The sequence below is a fragment of the Dipodomys spectabilis genome, unplaced genomic scaffold, assembly GCF_019054845.1.
Source record: "Dipodomys spectabilis isolate Male_0828 unplaced genomic scaffold, ASM1905484v1 ptg000002l, whole genome shotgun sequence".
In the NCBI taxonomy this organism is placed as follows: domain Eukaryota; kingdom Metazoa; phylum Chordata; class Mammalia; order Rodentia; family Heteromyidae; genus Dipodomys; species Dipodomys spectabilis.
Window position 1 is genome coordinate 48,154,898 of NW_024870679.1, and position 23,789 is coordinate 48,178,686.

General features: G+C 46.8%; 3 protein-coding genes across 12 annotated transcripts in view; 1 reads left to right on the forward strand and 2 right to left on the reverse strand.

Annotated features, from left to right (window-relative positions):
* Ctps1 (CTP synthase 1) overlaps window positions 1-4,956 on the forward strand; it is a 29,636-nt gene extending 24,680 nt beyond the window's left edge. The window contains exons 14-19 of the mRNA XM_042682064.1: window positions 258-354; window positions 1,692-1,747; window positions 1,829-1,925; window positions 2,004-2,148; window positions 2,765-2,853; window positions 4,152-4,956. Of these exons, the coding sequence (XP_042537998.1) occupies window positions 258-354; window positions 1,692-1,747; window positions 1,829-1,925; window positions 2,004-2,148; window positions 2,765-2,849 (480 nt within the window). The 3' untranslated portion in view covers window positions 2,850-2,853; window positions 4,152-4,956. The remainder of the gene's footprint in view (window positions 1-257; window positions 355-1,691; window positions 1,748-1,828; window positions 1,926-2,003; window positions 2,149-2,764; window positions 2,854-4,151) is intronic.
* Window positions 4,957-6,546: 1,590 nt separating this feature from the next.
* On the reverse strand, window positions 6,547-10,217 carry Slfnl1 (schlafen like 1). The gene is made up of 4 exons (XM_042674491.1): window positions 9,789-10,217; window positions 7,841-8,365; window positions 7,465-7,608; window positions 6,547-6,873 (listed from the first exon to the last, which is right to left on the reverse strand). Exons 1-4 carry the CDS (start codon window positions 10,215-10,217, stop codon window positions 6,745-6,747), a joined length of 1,227 nt encoding a protein of 408 aa, XP_042530425.1. The 3' UTR covers window positions 6,547-6,744.
* A 2,547-nt stretch (window positions 10,218-12,764) lies between these two features.
* The window catches only part of Scmh1 (Scm polycomb group protein homolog 1), a 118,288-nt gene continuing 107,263 nt past the window's right edge, over window positions 12,765-23,789 (reverse strand). For 5 of the 10 annotated variants that reach the window (XM_042682198.1, XM_042682206.1, XM_042682191.1 and 2 more), the window contains 5 exons: window positions 21,257-21,451; window positions 20,109-20,174; window positions 14,905-15,047; window positions 13,754-13,868; window positions 12,765-13,230 (listed from right to left, as the gene is read on the reverse strand). In XM_042682198.1, the coding sequence (XP_042538132.1) occupies window positions 13,190-13,230; window positions 13,754-13,868; window positions 14,905-15,047; window positions 20,109-20,174; window positions 21,257-21,451 (560 nt within the window). In that variant the 3' untranslated portion in view covers window positions 12,765-13,189. Of the gene's footprint in view, window positions 13,869-14,904; window positions 15,048-20,108; window positions 20,175-21,256; window positions 21,452-23,789 lie in introns of all 10 variants that reach the window. The other 5 variants (XM_042682215.1, XM_042682267.1, XM_042682249.1 and 2 more) reach the window with 3 other exon arrangements.

The following is a 23,789-nucleotide window of genomic DNA, read 5'->3' on the forward strand; positions in this document are numbered from 1 at the left end:
TTGATGGGAATAGCTCTCTCCCTGCCTCCTGTAACAACCTTAGGAGGCATATTTATGTATGAATGTAGTACATGCCAGTCACTGTTCTTGCCACTTTATGCTCATTGATTTGCATTATTTGCATTATTCCCAGCAGTAAGGCTGGATATGCAGAGCCTCCTTATGGGGGTGCTTCATTGGAGGAAGGAGGTCTTATCTCCCAGTGGAAGCCAGGTTTAGTAGTTTGTGTTTTTTTTTTTTTCTCTGAAAATCTCCAGGTCATAGACATGCCAGAACACAACCCAGGGCAGATGGGCGGAACCATGAGGCTGGGCAAGAGGAGAACCCTGTTCCAGACCAAGAACTCAGTCATGAGTAAGAGCTGCCCCACATTGGCCTATCCAGGACGTGGGGCTTAGGGTGGTGCTGTGGCTAAGAAGAGCCAGTGTGGCTTTTTTTTTGGGGGGGGGGTCCAGTTGTGAGGCCTGAACTCTAGGCCTGGGTGCTGTCCCTCAACTCTTCAGCTCAAGGCTAGTGCTCTACCACTTGAGCCACAGCGCCACTTCCGGCTTTTTTTCTTTTTGCTTATGTGGTGCTGAGGAATTGAACCCAGGGCCTCAGGCATGCAAGGCAAACGCTCTACCACTGAGCCACCTTCCCAGCCCCAAGGGTGGCTTTTTCTTGTTCTTACTTGCATTTCTCAAGTTCATGTCCTTTTAGGATGTATTGTCCATACAGGGCAGCAAGGTGGGTCTCAGAGGTTATTGGCCAGGCCTTGGGCCTGTGTGTGTGTGTGTGGTGGGGTGGGCAGTAAATTTAGGTTCATTGCACTGTTAATTTCTACTATGAAGATGAACTGTGTGGAACTTGTTTTTTTTTGGTTGGTCATGGGGCTTGAACTCTGGGCCTGGGCACTGTCCCTCAGCTCTTCAGCTCAAGGCTAGTGCTCTACCACTTGAGCCACAGTGCCACTTCCAGCTTTTTCTGCTTATGTGGTGCTGAGGAATTGAACCCAGGGCCTCATGCATGAAAGGCAAGCACTCTACCACTGAGCCACCTTCCCAGCCCATTGATGGTTTTTAAAAAAAAATCCTTACAAAGTACTAATAGAAAATAAAAATTTTTTGAGAAATTTGAGGAGAAAAAATAGTTGAGAAAATTGCTATAAGGCAGGCTTTTTTTCCCTGCCTACTGGGAACATTCTGCCTTTAGTCCATCAGCAGAAGCACCTGGCATCTATCTGGGGGAATCTGAGGCAGCCTACTTTGCGAGTCTCTAGGCCACACAAACATCTGTCAATAAAGCAGCCATTTGCATAGTTAGAGCCTGTTTGCCTAGAGCTCCAGGTGCTGATGATCTTCGACATCCTTAGAGGTTTGTGTAGCTCTGAATGATCTCCTTTCTTCACACTATTCTTTGGGTACTGGCCATTTGGTAGGTCCTGGTCTGTTCTTTAGGCTGTGTCTAGCAGCAGAATGCTTTGTCTTTGAGCAGTTCTGCATTTGAGGGGGTTTGGAAAGCCTGTTTCTCTGAAGCCTGAGAATTAGTTGAAGCTGTGCCTAGAGCAACTAACCAAGTTTGGTTGGCAGGGTTAATATGGCCTGGCTATGTGGACATTAAAGTGAACCAGGAAGTAGAATGCAGTTGTGAATTAAGTCCTTGGTAAAATCAGAAGTCTTCCAGCCAGCTTGATATTTTTCCCCCCCCCTCAGGAAAACTTTATGGAGATGTGGACTACTTGGAAGAGAGACACCGACACCGATTCGAGGTGAATTACGCAATCATATCCCTTCCTTTCTACTGCTCTAGAAAGATGGTAACAGGGGGCCTAATTTTTCTGCTTCACCAGGTGAATCCAGTCTTGAAAAAGTGCTTGGAGGAGCAAGGCTTAAAGTTTGTTGGCCAAGATGTTGAAGGCGAGAGGATGGAGATTGTGGAGCTGGAAGGTGAGTACCTGGACAGTGAAGATTTTGTCTCATACTAATGTACAACATACATAATGGATCCTTTTGAATTTGTTTCAGATCATCCTTTCTTTGTTGGAGTTCAGTACCACCCTGAGTTCCTGTCCAGGCCCATCAAGCCCTCCCCACCCTACTTTGGCCTTCTCCTGGCCTCTGTGGGGCGTCTCCCACATTACCTCCAGAAAGGCTGCAGGCTTTCTCCCAGGTGGGTGGGGACACTGCTTCAGTAACAAATGCCTCATCTTCTCTTGCCCCTAAACTGGCCGTGGCGGGGTGGGAGGGTGGCAGGGGAGGGGGGGGGAGACATGGTCATACCATGTATTGCAGTGAGGTGTCACTTAGTGAATCCCTAAGAAGAACTGAGCAGTGTCCATAGATGGGGTGCCGTATGTTCTTCACATTTCCATGGAGTCTTCCCATGGAGTCTTTTAAGCTGCTCCTCTGCATGTTGGCCAGACCCCTTCTCTGCAGTGGTCAGGTTCTGGTGATGAGGCTGAACAGATCGTGTTTGGCAGAGGACCCCTTGGGTCTATGTTAAAGAAACTTTGGGTTTCCATGAGGAGTGGGCTCCAATCAGTGGGTTTATTTCCCATTGCTGCCATTATCCAGATCTGGCTGCTATGGTTAGCAGATCAAGACTGAAAGAAAATGGTTATCTCTCCTAATTAAACAAATCCCTCTATGGTCTCAGAACCGTTTGTGGTCAACAGATGTCTGCTGTGTTGAGGACACATGTCCCTGTAGTAATGGCAGCTACGAAGCAGGGAGTTAGAAGTGAGATTCTGGTGAGAGATGAGGAATAAACCTTATACATCCTACAGGGACACCTACAGTGACAGAAGTGGGAGCAGCTCCCCCGACTCGGAAATCACAGAGCTCAAGTTTCCATCGATAAATCATGATTGATCTGGTAATGTGATACCTTCAAACTTTAGTTTTTTTTTAAAAAATGGCAATAACATTGTAATACTATCATGCATTTGGTGGTGGAAAGGCCAGTGTGGGTATTAGCTGGCCACTCCACATCATTCTCTGGGTACTTCTGGGGACTCATTTCAGCATGCAGTTTCTCTGGAGCCAACTAGGGGAAGTGTTTAGGCCCCTCTATAAATCTGGATATGTGTAGTAGTGGGCCTTACAGTTATGGCATATCATTTCATAGGGCCTCAAGGTCTTAACTGGAAGTGCTTCAGAACTGACACTGCTTGTACCCAGCTTGGTCCAGTTATTGAACAGACTTTGAATGTCTGTCTTAAAAGTGATAGCATTAGTGAGTATAAAGTTGAAGTAACTATGGGCACTGTGAATTGTAGAAATCTGTTTATAGTGTTGGCTGTTGACAGAATGAATTGCCGATTCTGAGGGGCCCAGAAGAGAGGGCACCAGGAATCTAGGGTCTGAGTGAGATAGTTCCTGCCCTAAGGCATGGGGTGGGCAGCCCTATCTGGATCCTCTGTCCCAGGCATCCTTCTCCAGAGGGGCTCTGATGCTGACCCAGTGGCTGGTCTGATGCTCTGATCTTGACTGATTCCCCTTGTGCCTTGTTGATTGGCTGCTTGACCTGGGCTAACTTTAGAGAGGTGAGCAGGCTGCTTGCTCTGCTAGGTGTGCATGTGATACCATGCCCTCACTAATATCCCACACTAAGGGGTTTTGCTATAGGCTGCTTGTTTGATCTCAGAAACTGATGAGAGAAAGGATAGTAACAGTAAAGGCATTTGGTTAATTACATGGAGACTTACCCACTGGTGGACCTGAAGCTGTGGGAAGAGTGCTTATATTTAGGCAAAGGAGAGGTCATTGCAAGGTCTTTGTGTGATTCTGTAGAATTTAGAAATATAGCCGGGCGCTGGTGGCTCACGCCTGTAATCCTAGCTACCCAGGAGGCTGAGATCTGAGAATCACGGTTCAAAGCCATCCCGGGCAGGAGAGACCGTGAGACTCCTATCTCCAATAAACCACCAGAAAACCGGAAGTGGCGCTGTAGCTCAAGTGGTAGAGCGCTCGCCTTGAGCTGAAGAGCTGAGGGACAGCGCCCAGGCCCAGAGTTCAAGCCCCATGACCGACAAAAAAAAAAAAAGAATTTAGAAATATAGCTCCAACTACTGTTCTATTAAAAATAGTTTCTCAGCGCAGCTGAGGATATTCTAATGTTTCTATGTTAACAGACATCATGTAATTGCTTTTTTGTTTTGTTTTTTTAAACAGGAATGATTCTTCAAGAGACTCTGACTTTGATAGAGTTTACAGCTATGATTTTACACTCAGCTTTTGACACTTCCTTTAAATTATGTTTCTTATTAAGATTATTTTATTATGGGGAAAGGTATTTGGAAACTTTGTCACTTGCATGTCCCATCACTTACTGGCTACTTCATGATGTACTTGCCTGTCATGTAGCACATTTCTGCACAATCTGTGAGTTTCCTAAGACAAGCTGGATGTTTGGATGGGAACTGATAATGGGTGGGCTGGTAGAAGCCCATGGACCACCTTGCTTCTCCAACTACCTCGTGTCACTGTGGATTTGAGTGCCACGTGGACTCACCGAACACTTGATCATTTTAGCCAGTATGTCTCACACTTTGGTGCCAGTAACTATGGTCATTGCCTCTCAGAGCAGTGAGACCAGAGCTACTGCTCCTCACCCAAAGGGACATTCAGTTCAGTGTCACATGAAACAGCAAGATATCTGTATCTCTCAAGTGGGATGTAAAGACCCTAAGCCTTTGTGCTTTCTATTCTTGGGGCTGGGAACACTCCTTGCATCAAGGGGTCACTTAAAAAGCCAGAATCTTTTTGGGAAAAATTGCCTATAAAGCCCTCTCATGTTGACAGCTTTGACTCGAGGGTACTTTTTCTTCCAGAACGGTGTTAACTTCAGTTGAAATGCAATATGAAAAGTTATTTTCTTAGCGTGATGTTAACAGTGGGATGGCCAAGTGCCTATTCTATTCTGACTGGTCTCAATGTTATACTCCTAACTTAAATAAATAATTCAGAATCAAAGGCAGCCTTCATTTAGTGTTTTTATTCTTAGCCAGGCAGGGAAATTAGAGGCCTGAGAACTATTGGGTGCCTGTGTTTGGGCACTGAGCCAGGGTTCTTCCAGGGGTATAGCCTCCAGTGAGTGATCTGATGTTTAAAACTAAGAGACAATTGGTTGGGAATGTGGCTCAGTGGTAGAGTGCTTGCCTAGCATACATAAAGTCCTGGGATCGATTCCTCAGTGCCACATAACAGAAAAAAGCCTGAAGTGGTGCTGTGGCTCAAGGGGTAGACTGCTAGCCTTGAGCAAAAAGAAGCTCAGAGACAGTGCCCAGGCCCTGAGTGCAAGCCCCATGACTGGGGGGCGGGGGAGGGGCAGGGCGGTGGAGTAGTAGTAGCATAGTTCTGCTGCGCAGCAGCACAGCAGAATTAAAGCCAGCTAGATAGAGAAGCCTTTCTTATTAAACTGTTACTCTCCATGCCTATGGAGATCTTCACACTTGTCTTGAAGCTCAGTGTATGGCTGGTTGAATATGCTTTTGACTTCTCACTCAGTGGTCCTATCATTCTCCCACACCAATGGAAGGTGCCCCCAAAGCCTTGCCCTCTGGGGACAGCATGTCCCTACAACAGTGAGGACATGGCTGGGTATGTATATATGGGTGGATGGTCAACGAACCTCTCGTCATGTTTGTGCCCCAGGTGAACTGCCTCAGTCGACTAATGTGCTAGCTTCCTGAACAACCTTCTTCTGAGAAAAGAGATTACACGTGGCTTACTATAGTGGCTGTGCCAAAACACTGGAGGGTAGACTTGTAGGCTGTTTCCAACTGGTCAATGCCCTGACTGTTCCCTACCCAGCAGCATCCCTGTACTGAGTCCTTAGATGAGAAGCATTTCTTAGATCCAGGGGCTTGGCAGGTGGTTCTGAGCAGACTGGTGTTGTTACACTCACTCTGACTTCACCTGCTTTTAGAAACTGGCTGCTTCCCACTTTCTGAGGATTTCTGAGGATGGTAATGCCTGGGCTAGCATCAAGCTAGCATCACACCTGTGATGCATAGAAATGCTGCACTCTGGCACATTAAATAATCACCCTAGCCAGAGGCATGCATTCTTTGTGTAGTTCTCAGCTTCAGTGATTCTAGGGGGCAGCAGAGTGGGTGACAGTTTGGTGACCTGCCGTTGTCACTAGAGCATGGTCCTAGAGCATTTGTGCTTGGTCCAGGAAATGCCTCCCCTCCATAATCAGGTGGGGGGGACCTGATTATGATGGGAGGTGGGAGCTGGGTTTCTGCTGGTTGACCAAATGTCCTAGAAATAACCATTTGTTTTCCCTGTGCATACAATTTTTTATTAAAGGGCTTTGATAATCACAAATTGCATTGAGTCAGTGGATTGCAGGGTGGCCTGTTTGCTCCATACCCAGTTGCCACATATACCTTGTTGGCTGCTGGGAACTTCCAAGATGACGTATCTTTCTGGCACTGTCTAGCCCTCTGGAGTCTTGGATCCAACTTGGCCAAGGCAATATTTAGGAAGGCAGGCCTTTTGGAGCTCAGTTCTAGGCTGACTGGCCAAGGTTCCTGGGGGGGGGGGGGAGGGGGGAGGATGTGCTAAGAGCAGCTTCTCAGCTACACTATCTGGTCAGTGAAGCCACAGGTTCCCAGAGTACAGTGCTGAAGGAGATGTGGCCCGAGCCTCCATCAACCTCCACCAGGTCCACTTGTGTTCTGTTGCTAGGACAGCTTGGGTCAGAGCTTGTGCCTGGCTCCGCAGAGCACTGCAGGGTACTGCCCACCTGAAGTGGGCCTCACAGGACACAGCAGGTGCATGACATACGGTTATGCTGCTGCAGCTGCAGCTGCTGTTGGAGTTGCTCCTTTTCCGCTGTCAGTACCTTCACCTTCTCCTCCAGCTTGCCCAGTACTGCTGTCCACTTCTGAGGGGAAAGTGTGGCAGCAGATGATCATACTGACATTGTCCTGGGCTTGCTTTTCTTTTGCAGTTAACTATAGCTGGGGGAGGGGAGTGCTAGCCATGGTACAGTCTGTAACTTTGAAACAGGGATATGAGACAGTTGTCCTCAGCACCTCCTGGGCACCATGGCAAGCATGGATTGTCACTTGGCCATACCCTTTTCACTGCTCTCCTGGTCCTAAGCTGTTTTTCAATCATCTGATAGTTCCCTCTAGAAAAGGCTCCTTGGGATTGAGTCTAGCACTCTGCTCACCCCTCCCCCTAAATGCTGCACATAGGTCTGGGGATTCCTTCTCAGTCTTCAGTCTTTCAGTGTCCCTGCTCCCTGGCCACTCAACAGAGAGCCTTCATCACCAAGGTGTTAGGTAGTGTGAGAAAGAATATAGAAAGAAGGCCTCTCTCCCAGCCATCACTGAACTACACGGTATAGGAGGTGGAATTCCTTTCACTCAAGCCTTACTGTGTGCTCATGGGCTGTTGCAGAACCCAGCGAGCATCCACAGGTTTGCCTGGGACTGCTCCATAATTGGCAGGGGGGCCCGGGCTTCCTCACCTGTCTGTACCACTCCTGGATGGCGGTGACCGACAGTGGGCCCTGGATGCTCCCATCACGCCGCAGGAACACCTCCCCCTGGTCTGTTTCATACAGCTGTGGCTCGCCCTGGGTCTTGGGGGTGTGCACAGTTAGGCGGAGCACCTTGGTAGGAGAAACAGCAGCTCAGGTGTGGCATCCATGCCTGGCAGTCTCAATCCTATGCAGGTTCCCTGAGCCCTGGAGCTCCCTAAAGAAGCTTGGTAGGCTCCTGTCCCCAGCTCCCTACTCCATGTGCCAACTCCCGCCCCAGTACTGCTCAGCAGTGTGGTGGTAGCATGGCCACAGTCCTGCTGGTCAGTGACAGATGACAGTCCTGCCTGACCTGCAGGATCACCTTGAGAGGCATGCTCTTGGTGGAGGTGCTGATGACAGGGATGAAGGTGAGGGTGTAGGCATCAGGAAAGACTTGGGGCTTGAAATTCTGAAGGATGGAGTCCACCAGCAAGCGGGCCCGGTCCTCTTCACGGTGGCTGCAGTGGATGCCCTGCACCAGGCCAGTGTCTTCAACACCCACAAGCAGGCTGCCACCCTCACTGTTGAGGAAAGCACACACGTAGCGCCGCACGTGGTGCTTGAAGGCCAAGCTTAGATACTCGCCGCTTCCCCGCTTGAATTCCATGTTCCGTGTCTCGCTGCCGAGGAAGGCACCCTGGAAGAGTCGCTCCTGGCCTTGAATTTCCTGATGCTCAATGGCACTATCAGATCGCACACCACTAGGCCGGTTATGGGGAATATGCCCTGGCCTGGCCCAGTCCAGGTTAGGTGAGAAGTTGGCCGGCCAGGCTGATGGTGGGAGGCTGAATCCAGGACTGGGGCTGGGGCCAGGGCTGGGACCCGAGCTAGGGCCACTGTCCTCCTCCTGCTGGGGTGAAATTTAAGAGCAGGGTATATAGGCCCAGGTAGGAGAGAGCTCCTGCTGTGAGAGATGTCAGACCCCAGCTGTATCCCTGCCCAGGTCCAGCTTCCATAGGTGTCTTGGTGTCCCCTCTGAGACTGAGTGGCCCCACTTACCCTACTCCCCTGCAGCCATTGAGAGATCACCTTTCCTGCTAGTTCAAGGGTTCAAATCAGTCCCTGGGCTTTTTCAAGGTACTGGGTTGAAGACTGCTGCTTTCTAAGGTGGGAGCTGGCATATTTGTCAATCTGTCCCCTTGGGTGATTGTCCCATGATGTCCCTGGGGCCTGAGGTTTCTGTGCAGAACTGTAAGTCCTTAAACTGAGAAAGCTCATCCTCTTCCTATTCTCCCTAGAAAATGCCTATTTCCTAGACTACTGCCACATTTTGGTCCCTCCCTCTATGGCTTCTGCTCTGTCACAGCGCAATGGGCATTGTATGTCTTCATGGCCACTTCCCATTCTGGGATTCATTACTCAGTCTCTCTTCCTCTCATCACTTGGCTGCTGTTGCACAAGCACTAATACAAGCCAGATGGCCATCTGCCCTTGAAACCTTGTCCTAGCTTCCTACTGCCTTTGCTTCTATAGAGCTGGGCATCTAGCATGGGCTGGTACATGGAAATGAGATGCTCTGCCAGCCTAGTAGCTTCCTAGAGAAAACAAATGTCAGCCTCAGAGACATGAAAGAAGTCTGCAAACATGAGAAGGCACTTGCACTTTGAAATGTCATGAAGCAGTTTGGTTCGATATCAGTTCAGACAAAATGGGTTTGTACTCCAAAGAGATCATTTACCTTGCTCTGCCTCGGCTACAGCATGGTGACTGTGGCCCAACCTCCTTCCTCAACAGACCCTGTAGTTTCCAGCTGGAGCTCCCTGATAGCCTGTCCAACTCTTAAGTCCAAGCCTGGATTGAAATCCTCTGGATTTGATATCAGTAAGCAGTGAGAGCCCTTCTGTTCTTTTCCCAGCCACCTTGGTTTTGTTGTTTGCTCTGCCTATGTCTGGAGGACTTCCTGAAGGCAGAGCCTGGAACCTAGGACTCTGCTGCACACTGTGGGAACAGAGTGGATGGTGCTCTGCTCTGAACAGATGAAATGGGCTATGGAAAAACTCAGAACCCATGTGTACCCACAGGCCTTTGGACCCAGAGTGTGGAATACAAAAGGTTCAAGGGAAGAGTCTCACAAGGCCTTTGATTAGTCAAACAGCCTGGAGGTGCTCTGCAAGGGCCAGTCCCTCCTGGTAAAAGTAGGGAGTCATTAAGTAGCAGCTTCACAGCTACAGATTTGTCCCGGTTCCTCGGCCACACATATTCAGGCCTTCGCCCCACCCCCACCCCAGACCAGTGTGCCTTGGGGCCTCACTTAGGGAATTCTTGCTCACCCCTCTGTGGTTTAGGGGCACTGAGTCTTCACTCAGCACCAGTTCCTTCCCACGAGCCGTCAGCTCTTTGAGGATCAGCTGCTTCTCCAAGGCCATCTGCAAACGCCAGGGGAGGGAGGCCAGGGTGGCCTTCTGTGTGGTTACCTGCACCAATGCATAGGCATTCCTCGGCCGCCTCACCACGTCAATGTGCTCCCGTGCCACGGGCAGCTCAAGCTGCTCTAGGGTGTCTCGCAGCAGGCAGGCCAGCACAGGTGCTGAGAATTGGGGGTTCAGGTTGCCAATATAGAGTGTGTGTGTGCTGGGAACTGTGTCATGGTCCAAGGGCTTGGACTCAGCCAGGGGCTCTTTAGGGGGGAGTGCTGGCCAGGGATGCCTGTCTTGGGGGCCCAACACTGGTGTTTGAGCTGGTCTTTTCCTTGGGGTCATGGTTGGTCTTGCTCAGAAGGGATACTGGATTCCTCAGTGCTGGCTGCTCTTCTTGGGCCCTGGTCTCTCAGATTAGCCCACGGCCTCTGGAGTTCACACACTAGCTGAGGCTGGGCAGGGTAAGAGAGAAAGGCTAGAGGAAAGAGAAAAGGGTGGAGAAAAGAGGAGGTGGGGGAAAGTACACACAGTCTAGAGTATTCCTAGTTGAACCAATTGGAAGATTTTTACTGTCTCCATGCATCTGGAGAGAACCTTTAAAGAAGCCTTTTGTATAAGAGGCCTTTGCCTGCTTTCTACCACCTAATCTAAAATTGCTCACAGTCTAAGTCAGGACTAGGTATAGGTTATTACATATTTTGGCCCATGGACAAAATCACTGATCCCTCTCCAGTAGAATAGCCTTTGTATATATAACTTGAGAAAGGTCAGAATGATGGTCCAAACTGAGCCCTTGCCCCTCACTCCTAAGCCAGAATTCTGCACACACAAGCCCTCCACTTATCCCCGCCCCCTCTCCCAGCTTCCAGCTTGTGTGGCAGCGTCACTGCTTTACATCTTTCTGGACTGGATCTTTGAGATAGCCAGGGCCTGGAGCTAGAGTAATTCAGGGCAAACCAGGAGAGGAGAAAAGAGGAGGCCTGTGACCTTTAGTCCTGCTGGCTACTGGGGTTCTATGGGTGTTACCATACCTGTGTTTCCACAGCCCCCTGGCCCCTAGCCAGCAGTTCCCACAGCACTTGGGGCTTGGCATGTAGGCAAGAACTAGAGTTCAAGGAAGTGGGCGGAGCCTGCACAACTGCCTCTGTGATCTCACGCTGGTCAACAATGCCTTCTGGGTCAGGTGCAGGCAGGCAGGGTTGAGGACATCAAACAGTGACATGCCTCTCCAACTCTCTGGGGTCCTGCTCTACACTGTCAGGATATACAGCTGTCCATCCATGACCCAGCTTGGCCACAGGATTCACTCTGGGCAGTTTCTGGAATCCAGTGACTGAAGATGTGCTTTCTCCCTCCTTCAGGCTCCTGAGCCCATGCAAGCCCCCAGTTGCCTTCTCTGTAGTCCTATTATGTAAAGCCTCTACTTTCTCCTTGGTCATAAACCCAAACTCCACTGAGCACATTCAGTGCCCAGCTGCTTCCAGGATAGATCAAAACTTGTTGGGAGGGGTCTAGAGGTCCCCCTGACACCAGACACTTCTCTATGCCACAGACAAAAGTTGCTGTCTAGAATAATCCTTAAAAAAAAAACAAACAGTGAAGCACTGTGCTTTTTAAGGGGCAGGGCTATTATCTGCTGCTTGATGGGAGCCAAGCCAGGTGATGTGCAGCCTCTGAATGCAGGAAGGGCTAAGGCAAGTGTTTCTCATTATACACTTGAACACACTGCTGGAAGCCTTGATTATGAAGAATCAGGGTGAAACCACAGGCAATGCTTCCACCAGCAACAGCTTCACAGTGCAGTGAAGGCCACTTACCTCATGGCAGCCATCCTGAAGCTGTTCCTGAAGGTTTGTTGGCCTCAGGGTTGGAGGCAGAGCTCAGATGGATGACTTGAGAAAAGAGATGGTGTGGGAGGAGCAAGAATGGGACCCCAGGCCCAAAGGGTGACAGCATGAGATTCTGGAGAGATTGAGGTGCCCTGTCCTTACCCACCTTGGCAGCTAGGTCTGCTTTGGCTGTATCCACAGCTTTAGAGTCATGGAACAATAGCTGAAGTTCTATGTGTCTCCCCTCTAGTGTTCCTTGGCTCTTACAGCTGTGAGCTATTCTCTCAGTAGCTGGACAGCTGAGGCTTCCACTACCACTGCTTTGTGAGGGTTAACAAGTGCTAGAGGTATATTCCTGTCTCATTTACAATGTAAATGTTTTTTTTTTTTTTTTCTGGTCTTGGGGCTTGAACTTAGGGCTTGGGTGCTGTCCCTGAATTTTTTTTTTCTCAAGGCTAGCACTCTACCACTTGAGCCACAGCTCTACTTCTGCCCAGGCTTGCTTAAAATTGTGATCCTCAGGTATCTATCTCCTGATTACAGGCATGAGCCACTAGTGCCCAGCTATAATTCAATTTTTGGGGGATGATTCTAATTCAGGTCGAGCCATTTATAGGGCACATGGGCAGTGATACCAAAATGTTAGTTATATGACCTAAATCTGTGGCTTCCTACATCTCCTCCACTGCCTGAAAACCCTGTCACCTCCATTATGAGCAGAGTATGTGGCCTTGAGCTTGAGGGGCCCTGGCCAGTGCTGTCCCTGCCTCTCTCCTTACTCCATGAAGATAAGAAGCCAGCCACTGAAGGCTCCTTGTATTTTCCAGTCTTCACACTGCTTCCAGACTGCACAGAGCAAAGCCTTTTGAGTGTAGAGCCTGAATTCATGATGTTCCCTCAGGAGCCTATGGGGTACTGGCCTCAGGACATTAAAGATAACCTGTTCCATAGGGCTGCTGGAATAGGAGAACTTTTAGGGATCCTCTGAGAAAACCAAGACCAAGAGAAGGGGAATGGCCTGCTCACTGAGTGCACAGTGATTGGAGCTGTCAACTGGTTAAAAAGACACCGGCATCTATATTGGTTTTTATTTATAAACAAATAGACATAAAATAGTCCAGATGGCAGCGGGAGCAGCAGTGCTGCTACTTTGCTTACAAGGAAGCACAGGAGAGTGAGTGGAAGGGCAGAACTACTCCAGGCTGGAGGCCCTCCCTTCTTCTACCCCAGGGCCTTCTTGGCCTAGAGGCATTAGGTCCATTGGCAGCAATTCTGGTAAGGGGCAAGGAGACAGTGTGGAACTCCCATCTCACAGATGGGCCTGGGGCTACAAAGGGCCTAGTGGTAGTGGGGATATAAGACTCCCAAACACAGCAAACAGCTCCAAGGAAACTATACCCTAGTGCAGTGTTCTCTGAAAAGGGGCCTCAGATACTGGAGAGGACCTCTCTGAAGCCAAGGCAGGGGGCATCCTCTTCTCCAAATTCAGTGTCTGGTGCAAGATAAGCAATAACCAGAGGGGTTGCCTAAGTGCCAGAATAATAAATTAGCAATAAGAAAACATCTTTTTTAAAAAAGGTAGAGGTTTGCACCATGAATTTGGAGTCTGTGGATCTGGTGAGAAGGCAGGAACTGGGGCCATAGGATGTCATACTAAGCCCAGGAAGTGGTGAGGGGCCCAGATATGAGGGCCTTCTAAGGCCCCAGGGTTGGCCTTTATCTCCATCACTTACAAAATGCTCAGTCTATACTCCTAGTGAAAGTTGGCCAGGATTGAGAAATAAGTAGAGGGGACCTGGGTGCCATGGAGGGCTGAGGAAGAGCAGCTCTGGCCCTGTGCCCATACTTTCCCATCCCCCATCCTTCATGGAAGGAGGTATCGTGGCAGGAATGGGTAGCAGTGGTGGCTCCCCAGCCTCATCAAGTCCTAAGGTGACCCAGAACCCCACCTAGGCACCTAGAAGTAGGCTGGTAGCCTCCTTTCTGGAAAGAATGCCTCTTTTGCCCAACTGATCAGTTGTCTAGGTATGGCTCCTGTTCAGAACTTGCCCTGCTTCAGCCGGTCAATGTGGAAGGAGAGCTTGAGAGCAGGTCCCAGCTTCAGGCCCATGTACTTCATCATCATGTCACTGCGCAGCAGGAGAAGGGCTTTGCCATCGATCTCCTGGAAGTATGAATGGAGGGTAGACATGGAGGTTGAAGCATAATCAGAGGCCTGGTTGGCTTAATCATCTCAGGTTCTGGCTAAAGGCCTCCGGGAAGTGGCAACCAAATGGAATGCAGTCAGGATGCTGGTACGTGGAAGCATCCTTCCTAAAATGCACTGGCTGAATGCAGCAGGTTGGGCTTTTCACACAGCTCATACCATGTTCTTTTCTTTGCTGCCTGCCCAGGGGTCTGTATCCCTACCTCTAGGCTTCTAAGACCAGCTCAACTCCATCTTTCCTATAAGCCTCCCAGTCAATGAACCCATACAGCTGGTATTGACTTTAACCGTTAGCTGCAGTTCTGTGATTCAGCACTTCTCCAGAACAGTAGAGACCCTTCTGTGTTAGCTGGGCCCAAAGCAGCACTCAGTGGGCATCTGTGAGCTTTTTGGCCTGCTCTGAAGCCCCTGCAAGCCCACCCAGCACTAAATGTTTATATAACCAGTGCCAGGCAGCAGACCTCTGAGTGTCCACAGGAAAAATTAGCATCAAACTGTAGCTGACTGGGGATACAAGTTGGAGTCCATAGCAGGAGTGTGGCCAGAACAGAGGGGTCATGAGCAATGTCTGGCCACAGGCCCAAATACCCCCTTGAAGAGATGCTGCAAATTCACAAAAGAGCAAGCAATGATAGACAACCAAGTCAGAGCGAGTATGGGTACCACTTGAAAAGGATCCTTTAACTTGGGCTGAGGCCCCAGATTCCCATGCCAAGACAGGCATGCAAACAAACACTCTTGGGAAAAGAGGCAGATACCTGTGCCAGGAATTGAGCTCCAGGCCATATACCCAGTGGGGATGTGGCCAAATAGCCTGAGCTAAAACATTGAGATAAACACTGAAGACTGTTTGAGGCCCAAGATTCTATATTTTATAGCGTTCACTGCAGTCTGCTTCAAGGGATCTGGGATAGTCTATGACAACCTTTTAGAACCAAACAAATTGTAGTAGCAAAACTCTCAGCAAATGGAGAGGCTGGGCAGGGTCACCTACGTGTTTTCGAAAGAGCTCAGCATGAGGTCCAAGCTGAGGGTCAGCTTCCCGGACAAACTGCATCACGTCCTCCACTGTCCACAAGGAAGGGTCCTGGTCACTCAGTCGGGAAGTGTCTCGGCTTTCCAGGTATCGGCCGGAGCCTGCAGTACAGGAGGGCATTACATCACAGACACAGACTGGCTGGCCTGTCCCCACTACTCCCTGGCACATAAGGGGCCCTACAGGTAATGCTCACAGTAGTGCTCAAACACCAGTAGATGACTGGGAGTGAAATTTCCACAAAGGGAAACTCAAATCCTTGTTCTGCAGGGTAGGTCTTAGCATTAGAAATGGTCAGGAGGAATCTTCCATTGAGGTAAGATTCAGCTTGAATCAGAGGCCATAAATTTTTGAGGTATCAATGATGACAGGGGATCATTTGAGTTCAGTAGGAGAAATTAGGGTTTGGGGGATCATTTCTAGAGGCCTGGTAGCCAAGTGATATCAGAGCCAAATTCTTGGGGTCTAGAGGGAAACATGTAATAAATAATACGTTGAGTTCTCTTCTAAGGCCTGTAAGACTTAAAGGGGTTCTATATTTGAACACAAAAGACTTGTACCAAACCCTTGTCTCAGGCTTTTTTGAGGACAGTCAAACTAAAGCCGATCCTACTGTCAAGAGGGAAGGGACAATAAATGGGTAAGTAAATGGGTCAAATCAGCCTATGATGGGTAAAAGTCCTAAAGCAAGCAAAGGACAGTAACATTAGGTAAAGGCCCAGAAAATAATCTGATGAAGATGGTGTTTTACAAAGGGATCTGGAAGGTGAGAAGTTATCCTCAGGATACAGTATTCAGAACAGAAAGAATAGCAAATATATAAACCTGGCTGTGGTTGAAAACTCACAGCAAAGGGGAGAGAAATACAAATAAATGGGGAGAACCAGACAGCAGCTGCTTAGGAAGGGGCCTGCAGGTTCTCACTTCAATGTCATATACTAAGGGAGCAAACAATCTCAACGTCAACTGAATGCTCTGCTGATAGCTGTTATTTCGGTCTTGGTTCAAATGTACTTTTTCCCATTTCCCTTGTGGGATCTCTGCATTTGGAACATCCTGATCCTTTTTTTTTTTTTTTTTTGGGTCCGGTCGTGGGGCCTGAACTCTGGGCTGGGTGCTGTCCCTCAGCTCTTCAGCTGAAGGCTAGCGCTCTACCACTTGAGCCACAGCGCCACTTCCAGCTTTTTTCTTTTTGCTTATGTGGTGCTGAGGAATCGAACCCAGGGCCTCACGCATGCAAGGCAAGCGCTCTACCACTGAGCCACCTTCCCAGCCCCATCCTGATCCTCTGAATGTTTATTTCCTCTGCCTGAAATGTTTCCTTCTCTTCTTTCAATTTCTCCTTTTCTTCAGGCAAACACCATCTTACCTAAGCATGTTTTTGCTTCAAGGACCAGCTCTATTATAGAGCTTTTCTAATCAAATCCTGAAAAAAGTGGTCTCTCAAAGCATTTTATCTTGTCTTTGCTAATTCTGCAGTGTTCCATTCCACCATACTAATATTCTATTCTCTATAAAGAGCCAGATGATTCTTTAGAAAGCAGTACATTAAGTCAATCCTATAAAAAGGAATCTGAGTTCCCTACTATGCTAACCAGTGGCTCCCAGGCTCTCTATCATTGCCCTCCTCCTTTTTTTTTGCTTCCCACACTGCACCCCCTGCCCCGTCCCCCCCCCCCCCCAGTCTTCTTTCTGCTTCGTCACAGGCCACACTCTTATTTTGTGACTTGTTTGGGATGACTTTTGTTCAGATCTTTTCGCTCCTGACTTAATATTTGGGTGTTTTCTCAAGTGTCAATTTCATAGAAGTCTTCCCTGATCTGGTAAAAGCACAATTTTCCACCATCATTCACAATCCAGTACCTCTCACCACCAGGATAATTTTATGCACCTGTTTATTATCTGTCTTCTCTCTATAGAATGGAAGCTCTACATTGTTCCTTTTTATGTCCCTAACACATAGAAGAGTCCATTTTGCCACAGTAGATGTTCATGTACATTTGTTAAATGCTTAAGTATTCAGTTACTTGTGTATTTTTATCTTTTCCATTAGACTGTTGAGGCATGAATTCCTGCCATGCATGTGTCAATATCTTATTATCAGCACCCGGAGATGTACTGTCACATTACTACCAAGTAGCAGAGCTAAATGTATCTTTGAGAGAAGAGCCAATTAAAAAATACCGTCTCCTCCTATATTTTCATTCTGTGTTCTAGAGTTCTTCCGCTGTGGAGAAGAGATTCTAGCAAATCTTCTTTCAAGCTTGTGGTTGAGCAATTACCAGACCAAGGAAGAAGTAAACTAGAAGAAGCAGGAGTTATTAGAAGCATAGACATTGCAATGCTTTTAGAGGTTCTAGTAGATATGAAGTTGAAGGGGGCTCTGAGCCAGCAGTCACTTCTCTCTGCTCTAAATGTCCACTGTGATGCTAAGAGACACCACCTGCAGAGACTTTGGAGAGCAGAGGAGACAATGTATATACAGGAACGTGTCCTTCTTGTACCATCTAGTTAACTTCTCTAAGGGCTACGAATCACATATACAGATACAAATGACATTATACATATATATATATATGTATATATATATATACATATATACATAATAGGATTACACAGAAACATGCTATCAATTGAGTATCTGTGTTCCCTCCAAACTTCTGTGTTGAAACTCTAATCCCTAAGGTGATAATATTATGAGCTGGGACCTTTTGGTAGAATCTGAAGAGGGATTCATACTTAAAAAAAACATAAAACAGGACTGACAGGCCCCCCCATGCCTTAGGCTATGTAAGCTTATAGCTATAAGAGAGCCCCCATCAACCAAGGAGTAGGTCCTCATCAGACATGGTCTGTTATACCTTGATCTTGGACTTTCCAGCCTCTAGAATGGGAGAAATAAATTTGTTGATAAGACAATTAGTTTATAACTACTTTTGTTATAATAGCTCAAAAAGCACAAATTGGCTAAGCCAATTCACATATGCAATATTATTATATTTTTGTGTTTCTCTATCAGCCTACTTCCATTAGAATAAGATGCTAGGAGAGGCTACAATTTAGATGATGGTAAGGAGAGGTATCCCTAAAAGGACAATGTGAGCAAAAGCCTGAGGCAGAAGAATGATTGGCATGTTTAAGGTTAGCAGGAAGGTCAGCATGCTGGAGACAGGGAATGAGGGAGAAAATGGCATGCAATGGCATTGAGCGGCATGCTTGTGTATACTGAGAGAGAGGTGATATAGTGGTGTGGATAATAGAGGGTCTTGTATACCACTGACTTTTCTTAGTGATAGGTAGGTGAGCAGCAGAGGAGTGACAAATTTACAATGACATGCCTCACTCTCAGACTTAAGGGGGTAGAAAGGGAAGTGAACCATTGAAAAGGATACTAAGCAAGAGACAACTGTGGTGGCAGTAGGGAACAGTGGTTCAAAATATAAACAGTATTCTATATATTATGAAGAAATGCCTACCACTGTCAGAGCATGTGGCTTTTAAGATAGCTCTTACAGGAGCTATCACCATCTTTTTTGTTGTTGTTGTTGCTGGTCATGGGGCTTGAACTCTGGGCCTTGGGTGCTGTCCCTCAGCTCTTCAGCTCAAGGCAACAGCTCTACCACTTGAGCCACAGCGCCACTTTCGATTTTCTGGTGGTTAATTGGAGATAAGAGTCTCATGGACGGGGCTGGGAAGTTGGCTCAGTGGTAGAGCGCTTGCCTTGCATGCGTGAGGCCCTGGGTTCGATTCCTCAGCACCAGATAAGAAAAAAGCCGGAAGTGGCGCTGTGGCTCAAGTGGTAGAGCACTAGCCTTGAGCTGAAGAGCTGAGGGACAGCGCCCAAGCCCAGAGTTCAGGCCCTACGACCGGACCCAAAAAAAAAAAAAGAGTCTCATGGACTTTCCTGCCTGCGCTGGCTTTGAACAGCGATCCTCAGATCTCAGCTTCCTAAGTAACTAGGATTACAGGCATGAGCTACCAGTGCCTGGCTATCACCACCTTTGAAGTGGAAGGATGGAAGGCTCAGAGGGGAAGTGACTTGCTAGGAAGGAAATAAACTGTTGTCCTTGCCCCATTCCATATTTTCCTATTCCCATTTCTACAAACAACCGTTTTTTTTTTGGGGGGGGGGGTTGTCGTGGGGCCTGAACTCTGGTCTTGGTGCTGTCCCTCAGCTCTTCTGCTCAAGGCTAGCGCTCTACCACTTGAGCCACAGTACCACTTCCAGCTTTTTTTCTGCTTATGTGGTGCTGAGGAATCGAACCCAGGGCCTCATGCATGCAAGGCAAGCATTCTACCACTGAGCCACCTTCCCATCCCCAAACAGCTTTTTTATACCTTGTCATTCTTACTCATTTTTGGCAGTACTGGGGTTTGAACTGGGACCTCTCACTTGCTTGGCTTGTACTCTATCATTTGGAGATGAAGTCTCATGGACTTTTCTGCATGAGGCTGACTTCAAATCCAATTATGTGGATCTCAGTTTCTTCTCTTTTCTTTTTTTGGCAAGTCCTGGGGCTTAAACTCAGGACTTGGGACAATCCCTGAACTTCTTTTGCTCAAGTCTAGCACTCTGCCACTTGAGCCATAGTGCCACCCCTGGCCTTTTCTGTTTATGTGGTACTGAGAAACCGAACCTGGGTTTCATGCACGCTAGGCAGCACTGTACCACTAAGCCATATTCCCAGCCCCTCAGTTTCTTGAGTAGCTCAGCTTTTAGGCATGAGCCACAAGAGCTTGGCTAATTAGTGTATCTTCGGAGCAGGCCCTCCTATGGCCTTCCTCCCACCTATGTGTATAACTAACAAAAAGGAAGCAGATTCTTTCATCTGAGAGTGACTAAGGCAGGTGAGGCACCTCCATAAAAGACTAGACTACAAAAAGTATGCTTAATTTCCTGGATTAATTAAATAAGAAAGAGGGCAGATGCAAACCTCTGAATTTTTTAAGACAAATAATTCAGGGCCAATCAGTTTCTTAGAAGTTGTTCAGATTAAAGAGAGATTATATTGTGATCTGGCAGAAAGACTCAATGTGTTTCAAAGGAGCCTAGGAGACTACAGTGCCTTCTGCGGCCAGTGTCATAACAGAAGATCTGGCACAAAGCACTCTATCAGAAAAAGCCTTGTAGAAGATGACAATCACAATGACGCCTTGCCTACCTGGGGAATGACTTAATTTCCAAAACGATTCCACATCCCTTCTTTCATTTGAGCCTTTTAACACTCCTGTGGAAAGACCAGGTTGGTATCAGCATTTCCAATTTTCACATGAGGGACGTTTTCCATCTGGAGAAGACCTGAGAGGTGAGATAACTTACCCAAATATCAAGAAAGGAATACTGAGGCTGGAATTGGGGGTGGGGAAAGAGGAGAAGGAGGAAGAAGAGGAAGAAATGGAAAGAAACCACCATAGCTCTTGTAAAGAGGCCAAACAATCTCCAAACATGGCCTCTGACAATCTTCAGATCTAATTTGCCTTGAAAGAAGTTATTAAATCTATCTTCTCTTCCTCACAACTTTTACCATTTCCCTAATTTAGGCCTTTATCATTTCTGGCCTTACTAGTCTTGTCCCTCCTTAAGTCTATGCTCAAACTAGAAGTTAGTGGTCTATACAAAACACAAACATGTTTATGCCTTGCTTCTAATTAAAAGCCTCTGGTAGCTTCCCATTGCCTGCAAGATCAACTCCAAATTGTTTAGCATGAAATTTAAGATTTTCCATGATTATGAACTCTGGGATTTCTAGGATTTTCTGTGAAGTCCTGTTATGCCATTTTGCTTTAACCATACCAAACTGCTTGCAGTTCTGGTACCACAGGAGTACTTCTTGAGTCCTTTCTTCCTGGAAAACTTTCACTCTTTTCCCACCAGATACAGTCATTCATTGAGTTTCAGAAAAGGTGTCTCTCCTCAAGGAAGTATCTCTTGAAGGTTGGCTATCCCTTCCTGAAGTTTCATATAATCCATGTTTTTGTATTGAACTTTTCACAATTGTCTTTTTAAGGTTTTTTTTTTCCCCTACAAGTCATTAAGGAAAAATGATTTTTATGTTACTGAGCCAAATATACTTGGTGTTTCAATAAATGGTTGAATGAAGGAATGAATCCTTCCTTGTCTCTTTTGGCTTCTGATATCTGGCTCTTAGTTTGTTATTCTCAAGCTAATTCTGGAGCTCCCATTTACTCCTGGTCAGGCACAGCATGCAAAGAAACATCAGGGCTAAGTTCCCCTGGCCTCCTAGAGTTTAGAGAGAACAGAAGGAAAAAGGAAGGGATGGAAGGGGGCCAGAACTCTGGGTCAGCTTACCCCTGGAACATAGCCTGCGCACAGCTGAGGTGGTACTTGGTGGGAGGCCACAGGAGGGAATTAAGGGTCCATACCCAGGTGCTCGAAGATTTGAGGAGGTACGGATAAGGTTGGTGGGATTCAGAGTAGAATCCATTGAGTCTGAGTGTGGCTCCAAGGATCGTGCCAGACTATTCCTCAGGTCAAAGGTTTCACCTGAAAAACAATAAAACCAGGATTAGAGCAGGATGGAAGCCCTACTAGAATGCTGATTCCCAGATACATTCTGAGTGAAGCAAGAGGCAGTTAAGAAAGCCTTGCTCTAGAGACCTGTATATCAGTCATGGCTCTGGCTTTTACTAGGTGACTTTACCAAGTTCAGATTTGTTTCCCCCCGCCCCCCTCTGGACTCTGGATTTATGTTTCTTTAGAAATTTCTTACACTGGATAGTCACTGCGTTTTTCCAGGTCTGGATGTTCTAGGCTTTATCATGATGAGGAAAAATTAAGAAAAAAACTGGAGTGACTCTAGAGTAGAAGAGATTGCCTTAGTTGCAAGATGCTAGCTGGTGGAGAAGGAATCATTGCCCAGATGAGGGCCTTTTACAAGTAGACACTTTCATCAACCAGACAGTTTTCATCAACCAGTAGAACATATTAGAAATGCTTCTTCCGCCAGCTGCTGGTGGCTCATGCCTGTAATCCTAGCTATTCAGGAGGCTGAGATCTGAAGATTGAAGCTCAAAGCGAGCATAGACAGGTAATTCCATGAGGCTCATCTCCAACTAACCATCAGAAAAATGGAAGTGGAGCTGTGACTCAAGTGGTGGAGTACTAGCCTTGAGAAAAAAGTTCAGGAACAGCACACAGGCCTTGAGTTCAAGCCCTATGACAGACAAAAAAAGTGCTTCTTGATGCCTAGTTAAAGAAATGTCTGTAAAGGATCTACCCCTCTATTTGTAATTACCTTGTTCTATACAAACATTCCAAAGAAGCTTGGAATAAATGCTGGGGAGAGTTGGGCATGGAGAGCAGGCTAGAATTTGGCTCTGGCATGCATCAGAGAATTCTCAAAAAACCTCAATTTACTCATTAAACCATGGGAAGCCTGTTGGAAGCCTTCCAATGGGTCTATAAATATTAAAAGTGAATGGTCATAAAGATCTTTGAAAAGGGAATTCTACATTGATGTTTCCACATCCAGGTCATGCCTGAAAACAGGCAGAAACCAGTATAGTGACTGAGTGTTGCTCAAAGTTGAATACTGTGCTTCCACTCTGCTAAGTACGTAAGCAGGAAAGCACTGCCCTGTTAATAGTAAGAAACAGCTGTTCTCAGAGAATCCCACTGCAAAGCAGACTTGAGAGACGAATATTCCTAGTGGAAGGTGGGCCAACATGATGGTAAGGAGTATTGAGATCATGGTAAAGGAAAAAAGGAAAAAAAAGTGGAGGAAAGTCATGGGAGACAAATACCTTAAGGGCAGCCTAGGAAGGAAAGAGGACTAGAGATTTTGATTTGTTCTGTAGGAATGCAGATGCTAGGAGTTATAAGAAGGCATATTCCAGGTAAAAAAGACATGTTAGCCATCAGAACTGTCTTAACAATAAAATTAAGTGCTATAAGCCAAAAGAGAGCAATATGTCATTGGGAATCTCAAAGCAGAGGTCAGATAACTGCTAGATCATTTCTAGAGCACTTTTACTTTAGAGTTTCATGGATTCTATGCTCACAACCAAGCTTAGTCCTGAGTGTGAACTAAGTAAACATGAAGTCAGAATTGTGAATTTTAAGAACTAAAAAATAATCTTTAGTTGTTTCAATTTAACGTGTCTATTTGTGTGTACAAAGCATCTTGATCTGAGTCACCCCACTCTTCCCACCTAGGAAACTCCTGGCACTAGGATAGTTAGTCTTTGTGCATAGTGCAGATACTCCTGTGTTGAAGAACATCTTTATCTGAACACATGTTCCACATCGTCTGATGCCCTCTCATCCAGAAAATACTATTTAAAGGCTTAGCATATGGGGATAGGTAGGGTTGGGAGAGATGGGGAAGAATGATGAAAAGGGGAACATTGGTCAAGATGCAATTGCACTCACAGATTGACATGTTGGATTGAAACCCCTTTGTATAACTACTTAAAGATAATACATCTGTTTACCATTTGACTTAAAGTGATAGTGAGAATGGCAAAACAACAACAACAACAACAAAAAATCCTAGGAGATTGTCTTTCTCCTCCTGACACAGTTAAATGGAAAGGATGATTAAAAACTGGAACATTGTAAATATTATGAAGGAAAGAAACACAATTTTCAGAAGACAATATCAGGAGTCTCTTCTTAAATATGGACAACTGAAGGTCTCCCTGACAACATGATGTATAAGCTGGTATGAAGAAGAGTCCAGTTATGAGGGAAGTAATTATGTGTCATATGTAATTATGTGCTTCAGTTAACTATGAATACAAGAATCACCTAAAATGTCTGAGAAAATGTATGAGAAAACCTGTGGTGATAAGGGGTACCCTAAAAGACTTCACAGTTCTTA

Excerpts from the sequence above, each read along its gene's own strand:
- Slfnl1 (XM_042674491.1), bottom strand. The coding sequence starts at position 10,217 with ATGACCCCAAGGAAAAGACCAGCTCAAACACCAGTGTTGGGCCCCCAA. Across the intron at positions 8,366-9,788 it reads TGCCCCTAAACCACAGAGGG|GAGGAGGACAGTGGCCCTAG; the intron begins GTGAGCAAGAAT and ends TCACCCCAGCAG. Across the intron at positions 6,874-7,464 it reads TCCAGGAGTGGTACAGACAG|AAGTGGACAGCAGTACTGGG; the intron begins GTGAGGAAGCCC and ends CTTTCCCCTCAG.